The 26,156-nt window shown below is 36.2% G+C and overlaps 1 protein-coding gene across 2 annotated transcripts; it reads left to right on the forward strand.

Annotated features, from left to right (window-relative positions):
* Positions 1–1,044: 1,044 nt before the first annotated feature.
* Positions 1,045–24,917, forward strand: LOC104220669 (nuclear cap-binding protein subunit 1). Of its 2 annotated transcripts, none has more exons than XM_009771566.2 (19): positions 1,045–1,335; positions 1,443–1,502; positions 2,826–2,882; positions 3,802–3,873; positions 5,917–5,979; positions 6,804–6,980; positions 7,919–8,050; positions 8,650–8,716; positions 11,454–11,653; positions 12,105–12,175; positions 12,373–12,457; positions 17,764–17,832; positions 17,977–18,095; positions 18,217–18,355; positions 19,860–20,357; positions 23,110–23,409; positions 23,516–23,691; positions 23,818–23,935; positions 24,293–24,917. In XM_009771566.2, exons 1-19 carry the CDS (start codon positions 1,252–1,254, stop codon positions 24,398–24,400), a joined length of 2,595 nt encoding a protein of 864 aa, XP_009769868.1. In that variant the 5' UTR covers positions 1,045–1,251; the 3' UTR covers positions 24,401–24,917. The 2 variants fall into 2 exon arrangements, with proteins under 2 accessions (XP_009769868.1, XP_009769869.1); XM_009771567.2 differs by having other exon boundaries at positions 1,047–1,335; positions 23,824–23,935.
* Positions 24,918–26,156: the final 1,239 nt, after the last annotated feature.

Consider the following 26,156-nt stretch of genomic DNA (forward strand, 5'->3'; position numbering starts at 1 on the left):
ACATAGTATTTAGTTTGAGTTAATATCCTAAAATTCGCCGAAACTATACAATTTTTGTTAGGTGTCTACCTAAACTATCATCTGTTCCTGAAAATCCCATGAATTATATCCCCTTCATAATAAAATCCCCTCGTTGTTTATGTAGCATTATGCGTGTAATAGATCATCCAAGAGCGCGTGAATGGGTAAAAAAGCCATTAAAATGGCGTGTCTAAATAACTAATTAGCCCTTGTTTTTTAAATTTATATATTTCTTTTTATTTTCTCATATTTTTCTTTATATTTCACCTTCCTTCCTCATTTTTTTCCCTTTCTTCTTCATTTTTTTTAACCTTTCTTCCTTTGAATCCATCTAAAATTCACTCTCTCTTATTATTTCTGGTTTTATTTCTTATCTTTCTCATTTTATATATTCTTCATTTCTTACCTGAATTTATTTGAAAGAAGGCACATCCGTTCAAGTGTAGAGTATGAGGTTTAATGCCTTTCAAGAATTTAGGGAATAAAGAAATAGGACAATTTAGGTATCTCCTTTCGACAATCATCAGAATATTGGTCTATCAAAACCCTAATCTTCTATATTAATTTAGGAGCAGAAACCCTAGTTTCTATCCCGATTTTCAAACTTAAGCAAGAATAAACAATGTAATCGAGGCTAGAACTAAGATTAATGGAGAAAATCACTACTGAGAGATTAGTGTAGCTATTAAGATAAATAATTCACGTAGATTTCCACGTGGCAGATTTTAAAAATGATTTGGAGAGTGTATTACACTCACTAGTAAGAATGCGACCAGGGAGTTTTATTATGAAGGAGATATATTTAAGAGGGTTTTCGGAGACATGTAATAATTTGGGTAGGCAACTAACAAAGGTCCAATAGTTTAGACGAATTTTAGGGTATTACTCATTTAGTTTTAATGGTTAAGAATGACATAAAACATGAGTATATATTAAAAATTGCAATATTTTAAAATTCAAATATTGTAATTGTGTTAAGAGGTATTTTCAAATGAGTTTTCGGTCCAAACGGGACCTTGGGTGTAGCCGGATCGGGTCGGCTATTTCAGGTCTTCGCACAAGGGTTTTGGTTCGTTGTAAGAAGGGTATCAGTATATGAATAGTGACGAGAATTTACTGAAGACCGCAGGCAGAAGCGCAAAACCCTGCCTTCCACTTCAATTCCCCCGCCTTCTTCTGCATCCTGCTCGGCATCGTCGCATTTCATTGTTGTAATTTGTAAAAAAAGGAATGAGCAGTTGGAAGAGCTTGCTTTTGCGACTCGGCGAGAAGTGCCCTGAGTACGCCGGAAATGCCGACTTCAAAGACCAAATTGTCAGTACACAACTCGCGCTTTTATTCCTATGATGAATGCTGCTTTCACTTGTTCTAGCCGTTTTTCAAAGCTTGCTTTTTAAATCCTTATACATTTGCTATTGTAGGAGGCATGCTATAGTGCAGTTCGCCGAGAATTAGAGCATTCTGGAGATGATATTTTTCCCGTAAGATGTCATTCTATTCCACTTATTGCTCACTGTGGCTGTTTTTGGGTTTTCTTCTTCTTTTTTATAATGTAGAGAGCCCCTGTGAGTTAGTTGGCCCAACCCTAACTGTGCCCACTCATTAGTAAGTATGACCACACCTCCACTCTACTCCCACTTAAATACCAAGATTCAGCTAGTAGCGAAACTTGTAAGGTGCACCTAACCCATAATACTTCATGCTTTGCGCCCTTATCACCCAGCCAAAGCCCTGGGGGCCTGCCTCCGGTGGCGGAGCCAGGATTTTTACTGTGTGTGTTATATATAAATATTTTTTTGTTACCTAGTTACACGGTGTAACTTTCATCGTTGACACACTTGAATACACGTGGCTGTCTGCATCTTCTTGCTCATTGTTGTTGTTGGTTATCAAGTGCGAACCTAGTTTCTGATTCATCTGCTTTTTCCCTTGATAATTTTTGCTCAATGTGTCAAATAGAGCATTATTTCTGTCTTAAGTAGTGTTGGGCAAAAATAGTGGTAATCAACCCTCTTTTTTAGACCACATGTAGGGGCTGGTGCGGGAGGGAAATTGGAAAGGTTCCTCCTTCCTGTAGCGACCAAACATGATATAACCTTAGAAAAGAAAAAAGAAAATGGTCTATGTGAATTTTCAATTCCTTCTCCTTAGGCTTGTTATATATGAAAATGTTCTTGCTCAGCTGAAAGGCGATGCTCCTGGTGGTTATCATTGGGTCAAATAATAGTTAGATACTGATAGAATGGAGGAAGTTGGAATTTAATGCCACTGGAACTGCAGTTGAGGTCCAAAGTCATTGCTTCAATATATTTAGAGCTGTTACATTTCGGAATATCTGGGTTCGCTTATTCAGTGCTAACATAAAAAGAATTTTTTTGATTAGTTTCTTATGTGTGGTGAACTGAACTCATAAAATGTCAACGCGTCCTCCACGTGGCGGTTCTACTAGTTGTGAGAAATTTTCTTGGCATGTTGCTCTGCTTTGCAATGCATTGTTTTTGGCATTATGTTTTCATTGGGGTGTTTACATGTAATGTAGTTGGAGAACCCGTCTTTGCAGCTATCTCTATAATGTATCCAATCACTCCCTTTATTTATGGAAGAGTAACCCCCCCCCCCTCCCCCCCCCAAAAAAAAAAAAACCTCGCATTGCCTAAGAGTTCTTATTTCAGTCGAAGCTTTGCACTATTGCTTTCACTAATTAAGAGAGATCAACTTTATGCTTCCAAGGAGGCTTATTGATATGGGTTGCTACTCCTGAGTTGTGTGCTAAATTATGTGCTTTCTTGCCTATACCTTGGCAGTTCCTTCTCCAGTGTGCTGAGCAATTGCCTCACAAGATTCCTCTGTATGGAACGCTGGTAGGTTTTCTTCTGATGCCCTTTTCTCGTTCGAGTTCCATTTAGTTCATGTTTTTTCCTGTTCCTTTCTTATTTTCTATCCTCTTACCTTTCTTCTTCACATACCTGTGAATGTATATGTGGTGATGCCAGATAGGCAATTGATAGTAAAAATATTTTTTTTAAAAGTAACACCGGTTCAGCATTTCACAATTGAAGCTTAAGAAATATGTGCAGCTGATAGTCTTTGAAACTCTTTTCAGTAAGGCTCAAGGTTCTTTTGGCATTACGTAATTTTATTCTTCTTATTAGGAGTAGACATATCGTAGATGAATCAGGAACATGATTCGATGGGAGAATATATTTAGGATCTAGTATCATTTAAACAGATTCTTGTTTTTGTGATGGGACGTAGGCAAACTTTACATTGTTACTATATCTCTTCGCATATATTTTCTTATCAATACAAAATACAGTGGAGCAAAGAATATGTATAGACCATTACTAAATAATCTGTGCAGGTTTTGCGCCTTACTGTTTTTTGCTACACTTATATTAGGTGTTGTGCTTGCCAGGAGTCCTTTTGGTGTTGTTGGAAACTTGTATGTTACTATATGGATATGTGAAATTTAGGGAACTTCTAGTTTTGTAAATCCCATTAGTTGTCTTACAAGTCAAGATCATTGAGCATTGGAAAGAAATGGTTTTCAAATAGAGCAAAAAGGATGTAGAAGATTAATACAATTGACTTAAGTAACTGTAGGTGAGGCATATATAATTGATTGATCGATTGAATTATTGGGGTATTTTGCATTTCATGTTTGTTAGTTCCGCACACTAATGGTTTTTCTGTTTCCTTTTAACTATTTAGTAATCTTTCTGTCTCTTCTTCTTAGTCTCTTCCTTCTCTCCACCTCTTACCATGTCTGTCCATCTGCAGGTAGGCCTTTTGAATTTGGAAAATGAGGAATTTGTCGCGAAATTAGTGGAGAATGCTCAAATTAATTTACAGGTCAGCAAGCCCCAACATTTGATTATTTTTGTACATTGGGAAGAGAGTGACCTTACCTTCTTAAAAAAAGTTTACTGATAAAGGAAAATTGGTCTTCTTTATCTTGTTTTTACATCTTATATCTGTTTTTATAAGTGAAAGGTGGTCTTCTTTATCTTGTTCTTTATCTTTACTCCATATCTGATATTGCAAACAGGTCTTTTTATCCTGTGGTTATCTGTTATATTTTTGTTCATTAGTTTTGCACTACGAAAACAACTTGCCAACTCATCTGGATTCTTTTTTTTAAATTTTTGCTGCTTTCACTAGTAATACAGCAAACCGGTGCTTAAAGTATTTAGAATATGGTATATTGACTGCCTCATGTGGGTAGTGCAGAAAGCAACTTTGTTATATTATATAATCAATTAGGAACTATAGAAATAAAAGGTCTTCAGGACCGAGAGAGATATGATGAGCACAAAGAGCTCAATTTTGTTTTAACTTATAGTTTAGGTATATAGAGAAGATTCCTTTTTGTATCCACAACTACTACAAGTTAAACAAAACTGAGCTCTTTGTGCTCGTTATATCTCTCTCAGTCGTGAAGACATTCTTTTATTTCTATAGTTCCTAATTGATTATAGAATATAACAAAGTTGCTTTATGCACTACTCTATTCTCTTTGTTCTCCAACTAACTACTGCATTTGCCGCTAGTCTGGCTTTTCTCACCGAACATATTTGAACCCCCCCCCCCCCCCCAAAGACCAAACAACAACACACCCATGCCCCTCTCTCTATATAAACAAGGATAGACAAGCATCTCTACTTTTAAGTTGAGTTGAATAAACATTATGGATCACAAGCCTAATGTTATATTTTGACTTGCAAATGTTGACACCATTACTTGTACCTAATTTAATTCACAAGCAAGGATGACACTTGCAGACCTGAAAGTTGAGGATCTAGACTGTTTTTACTAGGGATGTTGTTTGACACCATTATTTGATCAGTTTTAGGCTTTTAGCCATTATGCTCTAGCTTTAGTATCTGCTAGTCACATCCAAGCTAAATATAAAAAATTGTCTGGATTTATGTCAGATTCAGTTTTGCTTTCATTTCCTATGCAATTAAGATGTTTGAATTAACCAAGTTGTCTCTTGCTTGCCCATGGATTCAGTGGTAGTTTGAAATGTTGTCCTATTCTGTGGTGTATCATTGATATGGGTCGGGTACGGGTTGCCCAACTCCTAGCTCACCCGGAGATGAATTCTACTATTTGTTGATGATCTACGTGTTGTGCAAAATCTAGGTCATTAACCCTATTTAACTAGTGTCTAAATGTTTTGGGTTCACAGATTGAAGAGAAGGGTCAACAAGGAAAAAGATGTTTAGTGGTTTCATAATACTGGTAAAAGGATAATAAATTTCACAGAAGAAAAGTATAAAGCCTTCTAGGTGTATCTTCTTGAAGATTTTAGTGGAACTATAGATCACTTATCAGAACACAGATCTGAAGAGAACGTGATTAAAATTGTTTTAATATGTTTGAAAAGGCTCGCTTACACATGACATATTAAAGAATGGGATAACTACATTGAACAATATAGGCTTATATTCTTTTGTTAGAGAAAAAGACAGTAGTAGAGGAAAGAAAATGCTAAAACCTTAATTTAGTAAAATCTTAAGTAAAAAAAGTTTAGGTAGTGCGGGTATTCTGGTAGAAATATTTTCTTGGACCGCCAAATTTGATTTATCTCACGTTTTCTGTTTCTTATATTTACTAAAGCTAGCTTTGGAAGTTGAAACCACCACAGAAATAGTCGGGTTGAAACGTGAATTTGCGATTTTACTGTTTGTATCAAGTGTCAGTGCTGTAAAGTAACTGGATCAACTGTGATTAGTTTTGGTGCTTAGAGAATTCTGTTGTTTATATGCTTTTGGTATTTCCATCGCTTTGTGGAAGAAGGGGTACGAGAGAGAAGTTAGAGGAAGTTCCATCAATGTTAATTTTGTAATCAACAGGATCCATTCGACAATTGCTGTTTTTCCTTCGTTTCAGGATGCCTTGGAGACTGGAAAGTGCAACAAGATCCGTATATTGATGAGGTTTCTGACTGTTTTGGTATGTCCTAGAAATCTGCCTCCTTTGATTTTTTTCATGATCTTTTTGATGAAGTAAGTGGTATATTAATAACAAAAGCATCCAGAGGATGCAGAATTACAAAATAGGATTGATTTTTTTCATGATCTATTCCAATTCCAGCTAAGTCCTCTGAAGTTTTTCTATTCTGTTTCTATTTGAGTTCGAAAACTAAGTAGTCTGAGAGCAGGACATTTGGTCGCCTTTGGGTTAAGGTGTGGAGATATTTCGAAAAGAATGGAAGTATGCATAAAGTACATTTACTTTAGTTATCATCTATAGTTCTGATCTTTGTTAGAAATTATGCCACTACCACCACCACCACCAACAACAACATACCTAGTATTATCCCACACCATGGGGTCCGGGGAAGGTAGTGTGTACGCAGACCTTACCCCTACCTTGTGAGGATAGAGAGGTTGTTTCCAATAGACCCTCGGCAAATATTGTAATGTTGAGAGTGGGATTTGAACCCACTGAGAAATTATGCCAGCATTCAGAAAGTTCCTCGAGACCAAGTTCATTAATAACCATAATTTGTATCCTTCACTTTCTCTGCAATTTTGTTTTGATTTTACTCTGGCAATTAGGATCGGGTAACTAACATCATGTAACATCCGGACATTAAATTGAGTTCATTTCCTTTTTCACTCATTCTCTGTTTAACCTGCAACCTTGCATCACTTTTGTTCGTGCCTTCACAGATAATTTTGGGTATAATCTGATGTAGCGAGTCAATTGATAGACAGAATCGTTTTTTGTAGTTTCAGTTATTACTGATTCTAATACATGGTTTCTGTGGTTAGATGTGCAGCAAAGTTATCCAACCGAGTGCATTAGTGGTTATTTTTGAATGTTTATTATCATCATCAGCGACTACTGTGGACGAGGAAAAAGGAATTCCCTCTTGGCAAGCACGTGCTGACTTTTATATAACTTGTATTTTATCATGCCTTCCTTGGGGTGGAGCTGAACTTGTTGAGGTAACAATATGCATTTGATATAAATGCCAAAACTTGACAATTCTTGCCTGCAATTTGCTGATAAGCTTTTTTTTTTCCTGCTTCTACTTTTTCTGGTTACCTTCTTCTTTTATTTTTCTTTCACGAATCTGAGCAACAAAAGCATGAATCTTAGTGAATTCTTGGTAGCAAGGCCATTATGCCACTTTATTATGATGCCACCCAAAATTGTAACTAAAATATTGAACTGCGCATGTTGGGTTGGACCGATTGGCAATATAGAAGGAAATTAGGGAACTTTATCCCCAGAAAAGGAGATAGGTAAAAGATTTAAGGCAGCATCCGCAATTAGTTTGGTGTTGAGGCACAGTTGATTGATCTCAGAATTAAGGCATCTGTTAAAAGGTGCAAAATGTGGTATAATGCTTTTCCTTTTCTGTTGCTTACAGTAGTTAGTTAATTACAGTAGTGTCACTGTGTGTCAGATTTCAACACATTAGTGAGTTCATTACACATTGAGTCTCTCTCTCTCTCTCTCTGGAAATGGTAAAGTTTTCATTAAACATCGAGTTAGGCCTATATTGTTGCTTTATGCATTTATACTGCATAAAGTCATCATCATGAAGGCCCTGAGGCTTGTGCGTCAACTTATATTTGTATTATTTCATTTTCTTTTGTATGGTTCCTACAGTCAATATACTTTTTTAATTTACGAGGAATTAAGACTGAGAATAATTCAACGTGTCATGGTGATTGTCAACCATTTTGGTTTTTCTGTTTTCTCATGGATTTTGGGTTTTCAATACATCTGTATATCTTTTCTGAGGTTATATTTGTGGTTCTTTTTAAGTTTCATATGCGTCATTTTTTTCCCTCTTAATCATATGCATGCTTTTTTCTCATTTACTTTGTTTTTCTCACATAAATCTGACTTATCTTCCTCTCATGTCAATTTTCAGCAAGTTCCTGAGGAGATTGAAAGGGTTATGGTTGGAGTAGAAGCCTATTTAAGTATTCGAAAACGTGTATCCGACGCTGGGTTTTCTGTCTTTGAGGATATTGAAGAAACCAATAATGCCGTCAATGAGAAGGTATATTAGTAATAGATTTGAAAACTTGCCCTTTTAAGTTATACTAGCTTGTTCCGTTGCACTGTCGGCTCTAATTTTCTTTTATCCCAGGATAGAGGATAGGAATGTGAAAGAAGAGCAAAGTTTGTTTCGTCACTACGAGACTCAGCTTATTTATTTTAAAGGCCTTGCGTCATATAGCTTATGTAACACAGTCATGGACATTTGTAGCATAGAGACAAAAGTTTAAGATTAGTGGGCAGACATGAATTTCTTCTCTATGTACTTAGCCCACGAGGAAGTACAATTATCACTATCAAACACACCAGCATGGTGTTTAATTATTGTCGGTTTGAGTCGACTTGAGTGTGCAGCCTTGGCTTTTGTGTCTGTGCTTTCTAGTATATAACAGGTAGTTTCCACTTGTGGTCCTTGATGGGTTGTCATATCATCGATTGGATGGACTTGACTGATAGAAAGAAATTGCTAAACATGAGAGATATTTAAGATAAACTTAGTGAAGATCGCTCTTCAATCAAAATAGTTTTTTGTTTTTTCCCTATTATTATTTATATGCAGTTATGTTTGTACTATTAAGGGTTGAAATGTTTGATTTACAGGATTTCTTGGAGGATTTGTGGTCTCGAGTTCAAGATCTTTCTAGTAGAGAGTGGAAACTTGATAGTGGTATTTGTACTTTCCATTGATTTTAAAATTGTTCTGATCCTTTCCACTGTCACCATTACAAACTGTTCCTATTTTGACAAAGAAAAGCTGTCTCTCTTCTGCTCCAAAGAAGGCAAAACACTTACGTAAGAATGGTAGGTGAATTAATGACTATATATCATCCATTGCTATTTTTCTCTAAAAAACAAATTAACAACCATAAATTTAAAATCCTCTAGGGATGTATAATGAGCTAAGCTGAGCAAATTTTAGACTCAATCTAGTTGATTCTATCCAAACGGGATCTCAGCTAAGGCTCGATAGAGCCACCATTTAGCAGGTTTGATCTCGCATGCGTCCAATTTGTTCAGGCTCGGGATAGACTCTCAAAGGTATGCGAAAGGAAGCAATTCAAGGGGCAAAGTTGTGTGTAGTGAAGGCAGCATGGGCAGAGTAAGCATACATGCATTGAAGGCAGCAGCCGACACTGTGAAATCCCTTGGAGGAGGGAGCAGTGGACTAGCAGTTGTAGAACATGGAGCAGAATCTCGTGTCGCGAAGCTTTGTATTCCATAGATTGGAAGCCAAATGGCCAGTGAGATTTGAGCTAAACCTAAGAGATGAGAGGACTCTGGGTTAAGGCTCGAGCTGGATGATGTTTTGGTCTTGAGAGGAGAGATTCGAATTTCAATGTTGGAAACTCTTGCTACACACCTCTTTCTATATATTTATTGAATTCACTTTTATTTTCTAGGTAAGCGATAAGATTTTAATTCACGAAAAGAACACCAAGTGAGTGTTGAATATGTACTTGATCTTTTGCTTTTGAGCTTGATATGAAAATCTAATAGGATGGGTATATATATATATATATATATATATATATATATATTAAAAAAAGAAAAGACAAGGCCAAGATTGGTTTCCTAGCCTTTCGAGCATATCATAGCTTTTAGAATGTCCCACATTGGTGAGGGAATATGTTGTTGTCTCCTTATATATTCTTGGGCAATTCTCACTTTATGAGCTAGCCGTTGAGATTAGGTTAGGTTCAAGATCCTTTTTTTTTAATTTTTTTTTTCTCCTTGTTTCTTTTTGGTGCACCCATGTAGTTCCCGTTTGTATGGAAGATTGTCTTTCGTGGGGAAGCATGTAAGTTTTTTACTTTTTGTATACTACTTATATATACTTATATACGAGATTTTCTCACTAAATAAAATTATTTACCTTATAATCTAAGTTGTTCCGACACGGTAGTTTAGGTGCTGCACCCGTGTTGACACACCACTAGTATGGGTGTAGGTATGGGATCCGTACCGGTTTTGGTCAAACAATTTTGGGTACTTTGACCACGAAGGACGGAAAAATTCGAGACCAGATACAATTTGATTCCTGAAATCAAAACCAAAATTAAATTTGAAGAAAATTACATACATTATCTTGGAAATTAATTCATTACTTATCTACAACTTGAGAATAAAAAAAGAAATCCACACTTTACAAGCTATGCGTAAGTATTCCACAAAATTTCTCATAATTTAGAGATATTTTTATATTTTTATTTTTTGAATTTTTTTAGCTAGATCTCCGCACCCGTATCCATACTAAGATCCGTATCCCCAAATCTTAGAATTTACATCTCGAAGGATCCGACCTCTAGATCTGCACCCGTGTCGGACACCCACACCCGTGTTCGAGCAACTTAGCTTATAATATTAAAAAAGTCAAAATTTGCATGGTATTAATGCTAGATTCATTTCTATATCTGATTTACCCAATGCTGTGCCCTATGATATATTGTCCACACTCCAGTTGCCAGGCGTGGATGTGCTAGAGGGGTGTTAGAATGTCCCACATCAAGGAGGGAATTCATTGCCTCCTTGTATAGTTTTATTGGACAATCCTCACCTCATGCACTATTTTTTTAAGGTGGAGTTAGGTCCATGGTCCATTTTTTACAATAGGGGTTAAGATATGCTTGCATTCATATTTGAGCCTCATGAGCTTGGGTGGGAGCTGAGCCGAGCCGAGCCTAAATCAAGCTGTGCCAGTTGTTTGGTGAATAGTTTTGGGAATCAACCACTAACCCTTGCATCAAGGTAGGCTGCCTACATTACTCCCGGGGTGCGGTCCTTCCTCGGACCCTGCATTCGACAGGATGCTTTCTACATTGGGCTGCCCTTTTTGTACCCTTACTCCCGTCAATGAGTAAAACTTGTAAATTGGAATCAATACAGACTTAGCTAAAGATAGAGCACAATGATAGAAAAAGATCCATATAAGTGATACTTATTAGTTAGGAGTAGGCTTTAAATTTGTTAGAGAACTTTTAATATTATATGTTTTTCAATTATTAACTATATATATATATATATATAAAAATTATTTTCACTACTATTATTATTTTATTTTGGCATGATGATGATATGGGTTGAGCTTAAAGAAAGAAGTTAGGATTCATATCGCCGCTACCAACTTTGTTTGTGACTGAGGCGCAGTTGTTGTTGTTGGTGTTTCTTCTTTGATGACCGAGAAGTCCATCCAGGATCAACCCTTAGGACCAACCGCAACCTTCAAAATTCGAGGATAATACGCCTACTGTTATACTGTTCTCGCTTGATTGAGGGACTTGTGACTTAGGTCATAGGTTCAAGTCTCGCATCATGTGAACTAAGCTATTAGTGCATGTTTTTGCAGTTCATTTTTCTCTTTCCCATTCGAAGTTAATGTTAAAAGTGTGACATTTTATCTTGTCTAGTTCCCAGACCGCACCTCTCTTTTGAGGCACAATTAGTTGCTGGAAAGTCTCATGATTTGGCTCCAGTAAGCTGCCCCGAGCAACCAGGTCCTTCTGGAGTTTTATCTGGAATTGCCTTCGGTAGACAAAAGCACGAAGCTGAGTTAAAATATCCTCAGAGGATAAGGAGGCTTAATATATTTCCGTCAAATAAAACTGAGGTAATTGATTATTTTATATTGTGATGCTTAAATTGATCCTAGCGAAGGAAAACATGATGGCTGATTCGCTCATAGAGCTTTGAATTTGCATATATCCAGCCATCCAGGCATATTAGATATCATGAAGTTCTTATTTTGTTATATGTCCTGTGTTTGTGCTACCTGTTTTCCCTAGAATTCCCTTGCTCTACTTCCTCATCCTCCTCTCAGGAAATTTCCCCCCAATTGTCACAATTTATCTGTTATGTAGTGTAATTTTAGGGATTAAAGCGGTTTAATTGCTGCTATAGAGCATGCATATTGGGATTAGTCAATGCTAGTTGGTTTCTATGAATAGATGGCTTATGCCGAGGATATTTTGTTTGACAGTTGTACTGACTATTGGGGATGAGTTACTCTAACTTATTATTTTTACTTGCTCATCTTGCCTTTTCTTTTTGTTGTTTACCAGGATATTCAACCCATTGATCGCTTTGTTGTGGAAGAGTATTTGTTGGATGTGCTTTTATTCTTGAATGGATGGTTTGTTGACTCTCCCAATCTTGGTTCCTTTAATTTTAAGAAGGATTTCTGTTTCATTTGTTGTGTTTGGGTTTAGGGTTTAATATTACAGGTGCCCTTGCGTATCTATGCTGCACCTAGTCGCTATGTACCTTTGTAGTATCTGCTTAATTCGGCTAGTTTTCTTATTCCTTTTCTTTTCGGTTTATGCAAGCTAGTCGAAAGGAATGCACTTCATACATGGTTGGGCTGCCTGTACCATTCAGATATGAATATCTTATGGCTGAGACAATATTCTCTCAGGTAAGAACTGATTGCTTACTTAATAATGGACTTCTTTGTCCCATGATGTGTATATCTTTTCCATCGATTTGATATGGCATTCGGCATATAAAATGAAGACATGTTGTAGGTGTTAGTATTAGAAATTAGTAGACTTTATCGGTGTTATTTCCCTTCCTTCATAACTCCTCTCTCTCTCTCTCTTTATATTCTATTCTGCTATTCTATAAGTGGGAGTTAAGCAGCTCCCCATCAAAATGCTAGCTTATGGTCAGAAAATTCATTATGTGAACATTCTGGTGATTTTGGATTACTTTTGTGCATTATTTGATTGTTCTCTGTGCTTTAATGCTTTCTTATGGACCAGAAATGACGGAATAAACCAGCAATTTTTCGTTCAAAGGTTAACTACGACCTGCCTTTTCCAATATGGGCCCAGGAAGGTGTTTCTGTAAATGTCTTAAAATGCAGCAATGTTAGAAAACTGCTTTACTGTAGCTGTTATACAAATGTTTTGGTGTCTTGACCAGTTTACCTCATTGCTCACTTCATCTATATCCTTTCTTACACAATCAGTTCCTCTCCCCCCCTACTGAATTTCCTTACCTGGACTGTGTCCTCCACCCCATTATTTAGCTCTGCACTTCAATTATTTTAGCTTACTGTTGCTGATTACTTAGCAGCTATTTTTTTGATTGCCAACAAAACAAAAACCAAGTTTCTTCCCTTTTTGCTCTTTTGAATTTATTTGCTAGGACGTAGGATAAACAAACTATAAGAAAAAGAAGAAGAAAAGGTAAACAAATTCTAAAGATTGTTAAAAATGTCAAACAAAGCTCACTTGTTTTCTCATCAACAATTACATTTTCATATATTTGCCTGTCACTAGATTTACATATCGTTCTACTTTTAGCATGATGCTGGCTACGAATTATTTTGGACAACTTTGTTGCATTTGAAATGTTTCTTTAAGTAATTCACTTAACTTTATCCATAGAGAGACGGAAGAGGAAGGAGACAAATATTGATTATGTGGCAAGCAAAAGTAGAAAATACATGAAACAACGAAAAAAATAGCTTAAAAGTTAGAAGATGAAACTTATGAACTAATTACTATCAGAAACTTATTGGTGTCTCTTTCTCGATTTTCCCTGAAAATTACTGTATCAGTGGATTTTACCCCAGCTGTTTTACTTTATACAATTAAATATATACAGCTAAAAGGATGAGAGAGTCATATCAAATTTATACATATACGCCTTGGGACTTGTGTTGATAATTGTATTAATTGTTCGTAAGGAAAAACGGGAGGAAATGAGAGTGTTTCAAAATTTAGTTCGACTTGCTCTAGAATTATGTCATTAAAATGCTGAAGTAAAATAATTGAATGCCTATGAAGGTAATGACATTCCCCAGCAACTTGCTGATATTAACATTGAAATACAAAATGTAGAATGATATTTTTGATGGGGTTGATCCGATTATAACAATTGAATAATGTTATGATTCATGCTCTACCTAATCCAACCTTTTCTAACGCGAGCTTGGTGAATTTAGTCATGATGTATCAAAGAAGCAAGAAGAAATATGCTTTTAAGTGAAAACACATTCAATAAAAAATTACAAAAAGAAAACTTGTCCCGCATGAATATTGAAAAAGAATATCTTATATTTAGCAGTTCCTATTCATGTATTAGAATGTACTTAACCACTCAACAACTCTATCGTAAATGAATATGTTGCCTTGACATTAACTTCAGTTCCCTGATAATTGTAAACTAAAGCTGCGATTAATTTTTTTAATCATACATAAATATGCAAAAAATAGAATTAGTCCATTTCTTAACTTGGTTTGTGTTATATCTCTCTAATTAAGCTTGGGCCCGTGCTTGCTTCACAACAATAACAACAACAAATCTAGTATAATCGCACATAGTGGGGTCTGGGGTAGTGTACGCAACCTTACCCCTACTTTGTGGAGATAGAGAGGCTATTTCCAATAGTCCCTCGGCTCAGAGAAGTATAAGCACCACGTTAAAGAAGAGAAACAAAAATCGCAAGAGTGAGAAGTCATGTAAAAGCAGCACAAATAACAACCAAATAATCAGGTGGCCGCAATGAAAGAAATGACAGGTAGTCATAGAAATCTAATGCCAACAGAATACTAAAGTACGTACTAATACTACCGGTATGGCAGGGGAACACTAAACTAACTACCCTACCATCCTAATCTTCGACCTCCACACCTTCCTATCAAGGGTCATGTCCTCGGTCAGCTGAAGCTGCGCCATGTTTTGCCTAATCACCTCACCCCAATTCTTCTTCGGCCTACCTCTGCCTCTCCGTAGGCCTTCCAGTGTCAACCTCTCACACCTCCTGACCGGTCTGTGCTCCGCCTCTTCACATGTCCAAACCATCTAAGCCTCGCTTCACTCATCTTGTCCTCAATTGGGGCGACACCCACGTGCTAACTTCACCTAGTTTATATAAAGGTAACCTGAATTTTCTCCTAGTGACAAATTTGGTTTTTTTGCCAGTAGGTGTTGTCAGCCTGTCACCTTGCTCTCTGTATGCCCTTGCTAATTCATGAATAGTTTATACTCACATCTCAACCGAAACCAAATTGCACCCCTTTGAATCTAACCAATGTCCTAAACAAATGTTGAAGCTTTTTGCCTATGGTACACAACAAATTCATGTGTCATCAACACCTACACAAACCCCCAAGAATAAAGCTGGTGCCTCCGTCCCAATAAAAAGAATAGTAACGGAGACGGCCTGTCTCTTTGTCTTATCGCTTTAGCTGCCAAAAGATGTGCAAAAAGTGCCACTCGAAGTAATGGAATTTTTTTCCGTGGAAGTGCAACTTTTCTGTCCAATTTCTCCATTTCTGTCCAATCCATTCTTCCAAGCATGTAAAACAGAAAATGCTGAGTAATGTTTCCTTCTCAATATCCAATTTGCATAACACTCCCAGCTCTACTTTTTAATCTTGATTCCGCTAATTCATTTACTTTCAAGAATGTCTGTGATTGTTCTTCCTCCAAAACATGCATTTCCAGAATTGGAAAATACATTGTCTATAGCTGTTTTGAGCCATTTTGGATATAATATAATTATTTTATTGATGTAAACCAGTCTTCCTTGAAACGAGTACAATAAAGCACGAGTAAGAATCTTCTTAGATGACCCATATAGTGGAGTTAATTAAGGCATTCCATGACATCCTTTTCTGTTATATCTCAGCTCCGATGGAAAAATGTATGCAGCAAAGCCCTCTTGTCATCTGCCTTATCTCCTAAATAGCTCTTTACTCCTCTTTTATTCTTCCCTGTCAAATTGCCTCTGTGAATACCTTTCAAGTAGAGTGGTGGAATTGTATCCTATCTGGGATTGGTTTCTGTCATGTCCTTTATAGAGCTTATATAGAAATGTACCACTCCCTCCAGAATTTTATGGTCCTCTGAAATATTAATTTATCAACTTGTGACTTCTCAATGAGTTTGAATGTTTTACGGATAATAGCCATTTTGGGATGAATCTAGTATTGCTAACCTTTTCCTTCAACCATTTCACTCTTGATTTTTGTCTCAAACACATCTCTTTGGCATCAATGTGACAATGTTCTCTCCAACTTTCCTTTTAACCCCTTTCTCCTTGTGCATTGTTCCCCCATCTCTTTTTTTCCTTGCCCATGTAATTCATCATACTATTTTCCATCATTTAAAATGTTCTCGCACTTGCAATTCTTTCAAGTCATTACCAATGATTTCATTTGACTACCAGTGCGCTTTCCAGTCTTCTTGATGCTGGTAGCTCGTCCACCAATTTTTTACTCTCTTCTTGAGTCTGTTGCATGCATTTCCAATCTAATGGAGGTGGCCTAGCGGTTTGAAGACCTGAAGTCACTACCCTGTAACCAAGTTTCAAATTTCAGCAGGGGTGACACTAGGTAAATTCTTCTCTTTACCCAAACATTGATGGACAGATTACGAAAAAACCCAAATAAAATCCAAGTAAAATCTTAAGAGGAACACCATGGATTAGGCGAGCACACTTCCGTTGTGGGAAAAAACCCTAATAAAATCTTAAGAGGTTGGTTCCCTGCACCACACGCGCCATGACATGTCCATTATATATATAAAAAAAATCAAAATCTAAAGGGGCTAGTTCCCCTGCTCTTGCACCACAATTCAGTACTATCGAGTTCTGAGCGGATCCTGGTTTTGGTTAAGTTGCTAAAATGAGAGCGAGCTTTTCTTCTCTTTCTGCATAAAGCGTGATGCTATAGCATGGCAAATCTCGTGATATTACCTTGCACCTGATAGTGGGAAATCAATGTTAATGTTTGTTAATCTTTTATATTTGGAGACAAAGGAAGTACATTGTTGTGAATAAGTAGAAGTTCAAAAGTAGAGCTGTGCTTGAGTAAAACATCTCGTGTCTGAATCAACAAAGTATTTGAAAAGCGCAGTTTAACATGTTCTCTAGATGATAAATAAAGAAGGAAGCAAAATATCTTTTCTCAAAATTTAGTCGCATTAGAAGATAAAAGTGGTGAAATTTGTGTGTGCTTCTATTTTGCATTAGAGGATAGCTGTAAGAACCGCACTATACGATGCATCAACTTGTCGGACAGAATATTTTGATATCAAGTGCATATATGAGCTCCTCATGCTGGACCATTGCAAGATGTTAAGATGTCAGGAAGTTTTAGTGATATTTTAATAACTGGGATCTGATGTCCAGGGTATCTGCTCGGAACTTTATTTGATGCACATTTGGATTAAGGAATGTTTGTTATAGCCTTGGCTTTCTCATCTCTTGCTCTCAGAAGAGTAATGTAGTTGCTGCGGGAATACTTGCTAGAGGCAATATGCTTTATACCTACAACTTTTTATTTTTATATATATATATATATATATATATATATATATATATATATATATATCTTTGTGTGTGTTCTATACCTACAGACCTTAACTCTGAGAAACCATATCTATAGGCGCTTCTTGAAAATATCGTTTTTGATGGTCATCAACCTGAACTGGCAGAGTTGAACCTAATGTTAGGATGAACGACATGTATTTGATTTATTTATTCTCGTAATTTTCTTTTTTTCTTCTTTTGTTGGGGGAACTAAATTGCAGGGGTTAAGTTTTGCCATAACCATAACAGGTTATACAAGAATTGGAACCTTATTATTGATGGAGCATGTTCTCAGTTTATGTTTTATTGCTTTGAATTGTTCCTTGCTTCATCATTGATGCCATGATAACATTATGGGGCTTCTTCTTCATCTCTCCTAATATCTTTTAAATTTGCAGCTTCTTCTGTTACCTCAACCGCCATTCAAACCGACATATTACACATTGGTTATCATCGATTTATGCAAGGTAATCCAACAACTTCTAGAGCTGTAAGCTTATTGTAAATTTGTTTCTGGAAATTCCCATCGAGTGTTATGGAACTCAAAATTTTTCTAGTTAAAGATACTTCCATGGAAAAGCAAGTCTCTGACTGCATGTTTCTCTTTTTAGGCTCTGCCAGGGGCCTTTCCAGCGGTTGTAGCTGGGGCTGTCCGTGCTCTTTTTGATAAAATAGCAGATTTAGACATGGAATGCCGAACACGTCTCATCCTTTGGTTCTCGCATCATTTGTAAGTTGAAATGCTACTCTTCTGAGGTGTTAATTCTAAATTAATTATTACCTTCTTCCATTATTGAGTTGTGTTTATGTACGAGCAGTGAGATCACTCTCTTTGAGATTTTGTCTTGCAGGTCAAACTTTCAATTTATCTGGCCATGGGAAGAATGGGCTCATGTTTTAGATCTGCCAAAATGGGCCCCACAGCGTGTGTTTGTTCAAGAGGTTTTGGAAAGAGAAGTCCGTCTTTCATATTGGGACAAAATCAAGCAGGTATCTGCTTCCATAATGGAAAATTCCACCAGCTAATTGCATGTTGATACTGAAAAACTTAATCTGGTCATTTAAGTTCTTAAATGAGTTATACCAAACTAATGGTGTGCAGTAACAAGCTAGACGTTTGGCGCTTAAGTTATTTCAATGGCAATTGTATTACCTGATTCTTGGAAAGAATGTCGCAGCAAGCACATATTTATATTTTCTCTTATTTTCTTGTGACCTTCAATAAATTGTCGCTTAAGTTATTTCAATGGCAATTGTATTACCTGGTTCTTGGAAAGAATTTCACCAATTTTGTCACACCAAGCACATATTTATGTTTTCCCTTCATTTTCTTGTGACCTTCAGTAAATTGTCGTTTTTATTCTTTGCGTTCTTGGCAGAGAGCTGGAAGTTTCTTTGTAAAATAAGTAGATCTGAGAAGTACTTGAATACTTCACTCAGCAGGAAAAGAGGGCATACAATAAAGCTTTAAAAAGTACCTTTAATTGGATTAGAATATTATGTGAACATATATTATTTCTTTCACATGTTTGGGATAAAATTTTCCATTATTTTTGTGTGTACACTCTTCAAAGCAATACAACATAAAATTTGTTCTGAAGTGCTGCGAGACAAATGAATTAATTTGCTTGGTATGGTTCTTTGTTGTTTTTGGTGTCAATATGTAATGCAATCTTTGATGTTCATTTTTGTTGGCCTCTAAATTTATCAAGTTACTTCCTTCGTCCCAGTTTATGTGATACTCTTTCCTTTTTAGTTTGTCCCTAAAAATACATCTTTCTATACTTAAAAACAATTCAACTTTAAACTTTCCATTTTACTTTGAATGAGATGATTTATAGCCACACAAATATCTATGGCTTTTTTTAGACCACAAGTTTCAATAGTCTTTCTTTCTTAAATTCTGTGCCCAAACAAACGACATCACATATTAATAGCTAAAAACAGTATTTTGTGAAATTGGTAGATGTTTGGCCTGTTTTGTTAACGGTTTCTTTTCGATGATCTAGGCAAAAGTTGACAAGGTACATTCAAGATGAAAGTTTTGAGCAAAGAAATCCAATAATTGAATTGCATGAAGTAATAATGAATATTCGTTTGAGAATGTAATGCACTGGGTGCAGAGTATATTAGGTGATACTGCTGTTGCTTTTACTATAAGTATCAATTTATAAGTAATTATATTGTAAGTTCCAGTAAAAGGTGTATACTTATTGGATGTGTTCATTTGAATTCTGCACATGTATCCCATGTTTGCATTTTCTTTTATATGAGCTGCTAATTTAAGTACTGCATGAACATGTTTTTCTAGGAAAATATTTTAATAGAATCTGTGATTTTACCGCTATAACATTATATAGGTTTTAGATGGAGTAAACACTAGAAAGAAGTTAGTGACGTAGTTCATTTTTTCTTGGGAAGAATTTAATCTATTTCCTTATGCTTCTTTAATGCAATTTTATTTAGATTTCTTCTTTCCCTCATTCTTCTACAGAGCATTGAGAACACCCCTGCTTTGGAGGAGTTACTTCCACCGAGAGGTGGACCACAGTTTAAATATAGTGAAGAAGATGGTACCGATCCAACTGAGCGTGCGCTCTCTGTAGAGCTGAAGGACATGGTGAAAGGTCGGAAATCTGCCCGGGAAATGATTTCCTGGGTAGAAGAAAATGTTTTTCCAGCCCATGGTTTTGATATCACCCTCAGAGTTGTTGTTCAAACGCTTCTTGACATTGGATCCAAAAGCTTTACTCATTTGATCACTGTCTTGGAGAGATATGGCCAAGTCATCGCAAAGATTTGTACTGATGATGATCAACAAGTTAAGCTGATTAGTGAAGTAAGTTCTTACTGGCAAAACAGCGCTCAAATGACAGCTATATCCATTGACCGGATGATGAGTTATCGGCTTATATCTAATTTGGCCATAGTGAGATGGGTTTTCTCTTCATCGAACCTTGATCGATTTCATGTCTCTGACAGTCCATGGGAGGTAAATCACCCGATTTAACTAGTGTGGAGTCACTTTTTTACGGGCATATTTATATTCATTCTCTTCTGAACTTTTTAAACGTATGTTCTCTTTGTAAAAACTTCACCCATTTTTGTGCTGATGTGCTTAGTTTATTAGTTCTCCAGTCCAAGTAATGCATAACCCCCCCCCCCCCCCCAACACACACCCTTTTTTTTTGTAAAGGTGAACCTTTTAAACTCCCTAAATGCACGGGGAACCTTATACACACCAGATATGAAGCGGAAGATCACTTAGGTCAGCTGGTACTTTGTGTAAGGGCTCGGGTGAACACGTCGACCATCTCCTTTTAGATTGCCGAGTAGTCTCGGGGTTATGGTGGGAAATTCTAAGATGGTTTGGAATGCTTTGAGTGATGTCGGACATCGTGAAAGAAGTAATGTTCAATTAGAATTGTGGTAGGCGGAGGAGAACACATAGGCCATGGAATGTTGGTACACTAGCACAATAGGGGAGTTTTTGAAGGTGTAGAAATGAGTTTTGTGCATTTGACTAGCTTCTTATCCCTTACTTTTTTTTTTTGAGGTTCCTTTATATATATAAGATTAGATGTTCGTAGGAAACCATATCTTTGTGTATGTTTTCTACTATTTGGTATATTTGTATATAGGTTTTTCTTGCCCAAACATTAATGATGTTTATTACTTTATCAAAAAACACAACCATCTGTAGCAAGTACCCCATGATTTCACCTTAGATTATTTTTAAGCTTAGAAGTGCATGACATTCCAATGTCATTAGTTACAAATAAAAATCAGAAAGATCTCCATCAGTGCAGCTCATGTCATTACGCCAAATAAAAATAAAAATGCTAAAAAATTCTTTCTCATTCCACGTAAGTTTCATTAGTTACTATTAACCCCAAAATAGTTTTTCTTTTGCCAAAATACTTTCTTCTTCTCCTCTACCACTATCACTCTACTCCATTAAATTCTCTCCATCACAGCCTCCACCACCAATAAAATACCATCTAGATATACCATCATCTTTTTTGTTTTTTGTATGTTAAAGATTGGTTTTGCATTTGATCACGCTAGCGCGATAGAAAAGTATTTACGACAATTACTCCTCAGTCCCAAATAAGTTGGGGCGGCTATATGAATTCATACCGATCATGTTTTCTATTTAAATTCATCCCAAGTCAACAATATACAAAATATAAATAAAAATAAACAATACTACAGACTCTCTATGTTTCCTACTAATGGGGTTACTAAACTCCTTGATAGCATAGCTGCATAGGACTTAAAGTAAACGTATTAACATGACTATATAATCTTTTTCTTCCATTATGTTCTTCTTTCGGTAAGTCTGCATTAATTCCAAGATATTGTGGGATTTACGAGATAACTTCCTTGCATGTGATTTTAGGTCTATTTCGTCTCCTTTTAACACCTTGACTGACCATGGCTTCACACCTACGGACTGCTGCATCTGGAGGTCGCCATAGGACATACCAAACCATCTCAAGCGACCTTCTCTCATTTATCCTCAGTGTTTGCTACTTGCACCTTCTGGAGAATGTGGTCAAAATAATCTTGTCTAATCTTGTATGACTAGACATCTATCTTAGCATCCACATCTAAGGAACACTATCTTGTGTGTGTATTGGACTTTAGCATCCTAACATTCACTCCCATATAACATTGCAGGTCTTACAGCTACAAAAGAACTTACCTTTTCGTTGGCGTATTTGAATGTTATCTTCACAATTGGATTCATTCTATGGTTCTTTGTTTATGCGGTTTTAGTTTGAACGTGTGATAGTAGATGTGAATGAAAACATTGGAATTCTTTTCTTTTGTGTGTGTGTTTTGATTTGAAGGACGTGATCATGATTTTAGTGGTGGTAAAAATTCGGGAGGAAGGTTTGGAGGTGGGGCTTGTACTTGTTGAGGTCTTAGAGCTGGAGGAGAATTTTGAGTGGTTAAAATGGAGGAGCTGATGGTGGAGCAGGCAGTAGAGGAGGATGTGGAGCTGGTGGTGGGGTAGGTGGGGATGCTGCAGCTGGAGGGGGTGTTGGAAGAGGTGGTGGCTTCACTGTGGGTGCTGAAGGAGGTGTGGACGGTGAAATAGCAGGATATTAAAAAAAGAAAAAGGAAGAAAATGAAAAAAATGATAAAATGAAGAAGATCTAGACCCTTGGATCATCATTTGGTCAAATCTGGACCATTGAATTCCTTTTAGATATATTTTTAAAAATTTTTTAGCCTTTCAAGCACAAGAAAAGTTGGGATAATCGTGCCTGAAACATGGTGGAATTGTGGGTTCTAGCTGTGAAATTTTCAAAATTAAGGTGTGTAAAAGGAAATCCCGCGCAAATTCTTTTTTTTTTGGCGGGTGTGGCCGCTGGTTTAATCCCCTTAGTCATACGTTTGAAGTAGATTCTATTATGGGTTTTTCTGTTCCTGCTTTGGCAGGATTATTTCTTACTGTTCTCAATTCCCTTTTCCTGCATTTTTGTCTTTCTGCAGATCCGCTCTTAATTTTATGATCTTGAAGTGTGTTTGGCCATTACTGCGTTTGTGAGATAATCTCCGTTCTATATTTTAAAGGAAACTTGCAACCTTTTGTCTTGTCTGAATATTGTGATATGCTTTGTGTCCTCTGCATTACTAGTTTTTTTTTTCTCTTTGCCTTTGCAGCTCTGCTTTCTGCTTTGTTATGATATAATTGTAGTTTGATCCATGATTAAGTGTTTGTGTGACTGTAGATCCTCAGGAATGCTGTCAGTAAGACGTATAATCGGATTTCTGATCTGAGGAAAGAGATTTCATCCCTTGAGAGAAGTGTCGTCTTGGCAGAAGAAGCTGCATCTAGAGCCAGAGATCAGTTAGATTCTGCGGAGTCTAAGCTGAGTATCATGGATGGGGAACCTGTTCTTGGTGAAAACCCTGTAAGAATAAAACGGCTGAAATCATATGCGGAAAAAGCAAAAGAGGAAGAGGTGTCTGTTCGTGAATCTTTAGAAGCAAAGGAAGCTCTTCTTGCTCGAGCAGTTGATGAAATTAAGGTATTTTATGTTGTGGTCATGGATATAGCTAAAGGGAAAAATCAACTTGTATAATTGGATCTGGAGAGTGCTTAAAATGCTGCCAAAATTGTGTGTGGTGTTACAGGTTTTGATCCTTTCATTGTATAAAGGCTTCTTGACTGCTTTAGCGGAACCCCTTAATGATGCATTCAGAGATGGAACCTTGCGGCCCTCTGGTCAGGCAGATGAGATGAACATTGACCTTGAAGATTCTTCTGTAATGGACTTGGACAAGGATGATGGTGGAAGACCTAAGAAAAGGTGGTGTATCCATTAATTATACCTCTTCATTGTGATGTAACTAGGACAAGGTTTTTGTGCTTATTCTGTTCTTTTCTTCTTTTTCTTCTTTTTGCTTCTTAATTATTTTAATCTTGTGTTGGTAAGTTACAGTCATCCTAATGGGAGCAGAGAAATAAATGGCTATAATCTTGATGGAAAACAGCAATGGTGTTTATCAACTCTGGGTTACCTCAAGGCCTTCACAAGGCAATATGCTTCGGAGGTAAGTACTTGTCATCTAACAATTACCCTATTGGACCTACATCTGCTACCACTAGTTTTGTCTGCCAAAGTGATGGCGCCGTTTTCTTATAAAGAAAAATGGCTAGAATTGTGGTGAAGAGTGAAAAGACCCTTTTATAAATAAAGAAAAATGCCTAGCGTTGTGACGAAGAGTGAAAATAAAAGCAGAGGTTCAGCCTTGCAACTACTCAGAAGAATTCAGTAATCTGCAGCTAGATATCCGTCTAATATCACTGAGAGTGTGAATTACTCCCGTGCTGCAAACTCATGGACCTAACTGTTAGAGTTGCTTAACCTGATCTTTCTTTCTTTGTTTCATTTGTTTGGTTATCTGCAGATATGGCAGAATATTGAGAAGTTGGATGCTGAGGTACTAACTGAAGATGCTCATCCTCTATTTCGAAAAGCCATATACTGTGGCCTGCGAAGACCTCTGGATGAATGATGTATAACTTGGTTGGCTTGCGCTTGATGTTTTTGATGAGTTATTGTCGGTGTATCATGAGTATTAGATTTTGTTATGTAGATTAGATGTTCATTTTAGTTGAATGTAAAAATAAAAGCGAACAACATTAGTGGGAAAAATTGTGTATTTTTCAGTAAGTGAATCCCCCTATTCAACTACCCATCCAAAAGCATTTGGCTTCATAGACTAATCTATTCATTGGTAGGGCATCTGTTCCTGTTGTGTTGCATGATTTCTTTGCATGTTCTTGAAGTTTGGGGACGAGACAATCATCAAAGTTCGGGAATCTCAACTGGAATACCTTACTGGCACCGGTTATGAGCCACATTTAGCGAAGAGTTTCTGGAATGGGATAGGATGAAATATTATGCACATAAGGAAAAAAATGGAGACAAGTTATTAAATGTTCTAAATAGTGTATGGATGGATTTTCCTACAAGATATTTATCTTTGCACTATTCAAGATTGATTATATATTACCTTTTCTTGCCTATAACAGCATGACAATTTATATAGGTAGTGACCACTAAGAAAGAGAAAAGAGAATTCTACTACATCTGTTATTAATTTTACTTCTTTTTTGTTATTTTATTTTGCTAAATTACTTTATTTCATAACACGTTATCAACATGATTGCCACCTTCATTTTTACAATCACATCCTAGTTGTGTTTGATTCTCCTTCAGGTACATAGTGATATATCCATTTGGTTTATGGTAATATATATGCCACCAGTATGCTCATTATTATCAAATTCATATACTGTTAAGCATTTTTTTTAGTTGATCATGTGACTGAAGTTCTCTTACCTTGCTTATTGTAAAAAAAAATATAAGATATAGAATTTAAGTGCGTTAAACTAACGAAAACAATTTAATAAATAGGTGTGGACTGCGTAGAGCAAAACTTATCTTTAAGACATTTTATAAAAAAATAAAAATAGTGAAAACCAAGGTGAAAAAGTGATAATTGTACATAATAGTCTAAATTACTTTACAATTGGTGGAACATAATATTTGAATATATTCACTCTTATATTAACATATATAGTTATTTTTCAAATCCCCTCTTCTAATAAAATGCTTTTCTTTTACCATACCGAATCTCCATAATTCTTGCTTATTTGACATATACGTTATATTTTACCTACACCTTTTTTTTTTTTTAATGCTACATGTTTAAAGTCATCAACTTCTTAATTAGTTGTTTGAATTTTTTTTTACAAGTAAAAATTTTCATTGAAAACTATTTTTATTCTCTCTAATAGGTTACTTTTATGATAGTTTCAATATGTCAAACTTGTTAAATCTTGAATTCGTGACACTAGACATTGTCAGGAAGAACTATTTATCATGGGTATTTGATGCTGAAATTCACCTTAACGCTAAAAGTCTTGGGAATACTATTATATAAGGAAAAGAAGGATCAAATCACAATAAAACAAATGCCATGATTTTCCTTCGTCATCATCTACACGAAGGATTAAAAATTGAATATTTAACCGTAAAAGATCCATTTTAATTATGAATTAATTTGAAAGATCGATATGACCACCTAAAACTTATGGTATTACCGAAAGCTCGGTACGAGCGACTACATTTAAGGTTGCAAGATTGTAAACCCGCGAGTAAAATTCTGCTATTTTAAAAGTAAGTTCTCTATTAAAAATATGTGGAGAACACTATCACAGATAAAGACTTATTGGAAAAAATATTTTTCACTTTTCACGCTTCAA

Source organism: Nicotiana sylvestris, chromosome 8, assembly GCF_000393655.2.
Source record: "Nicotiana sylvestris chromosome 8, ASM39365v2, whole genome shotgun sequence".
Taxonomy (NCBI): Eukaryota; Viridiplantae; Streptophyta; class Magnoliopsida; order Solanales; family Solanaceae; genus Nicotiana; species Nicotiana sylvestris.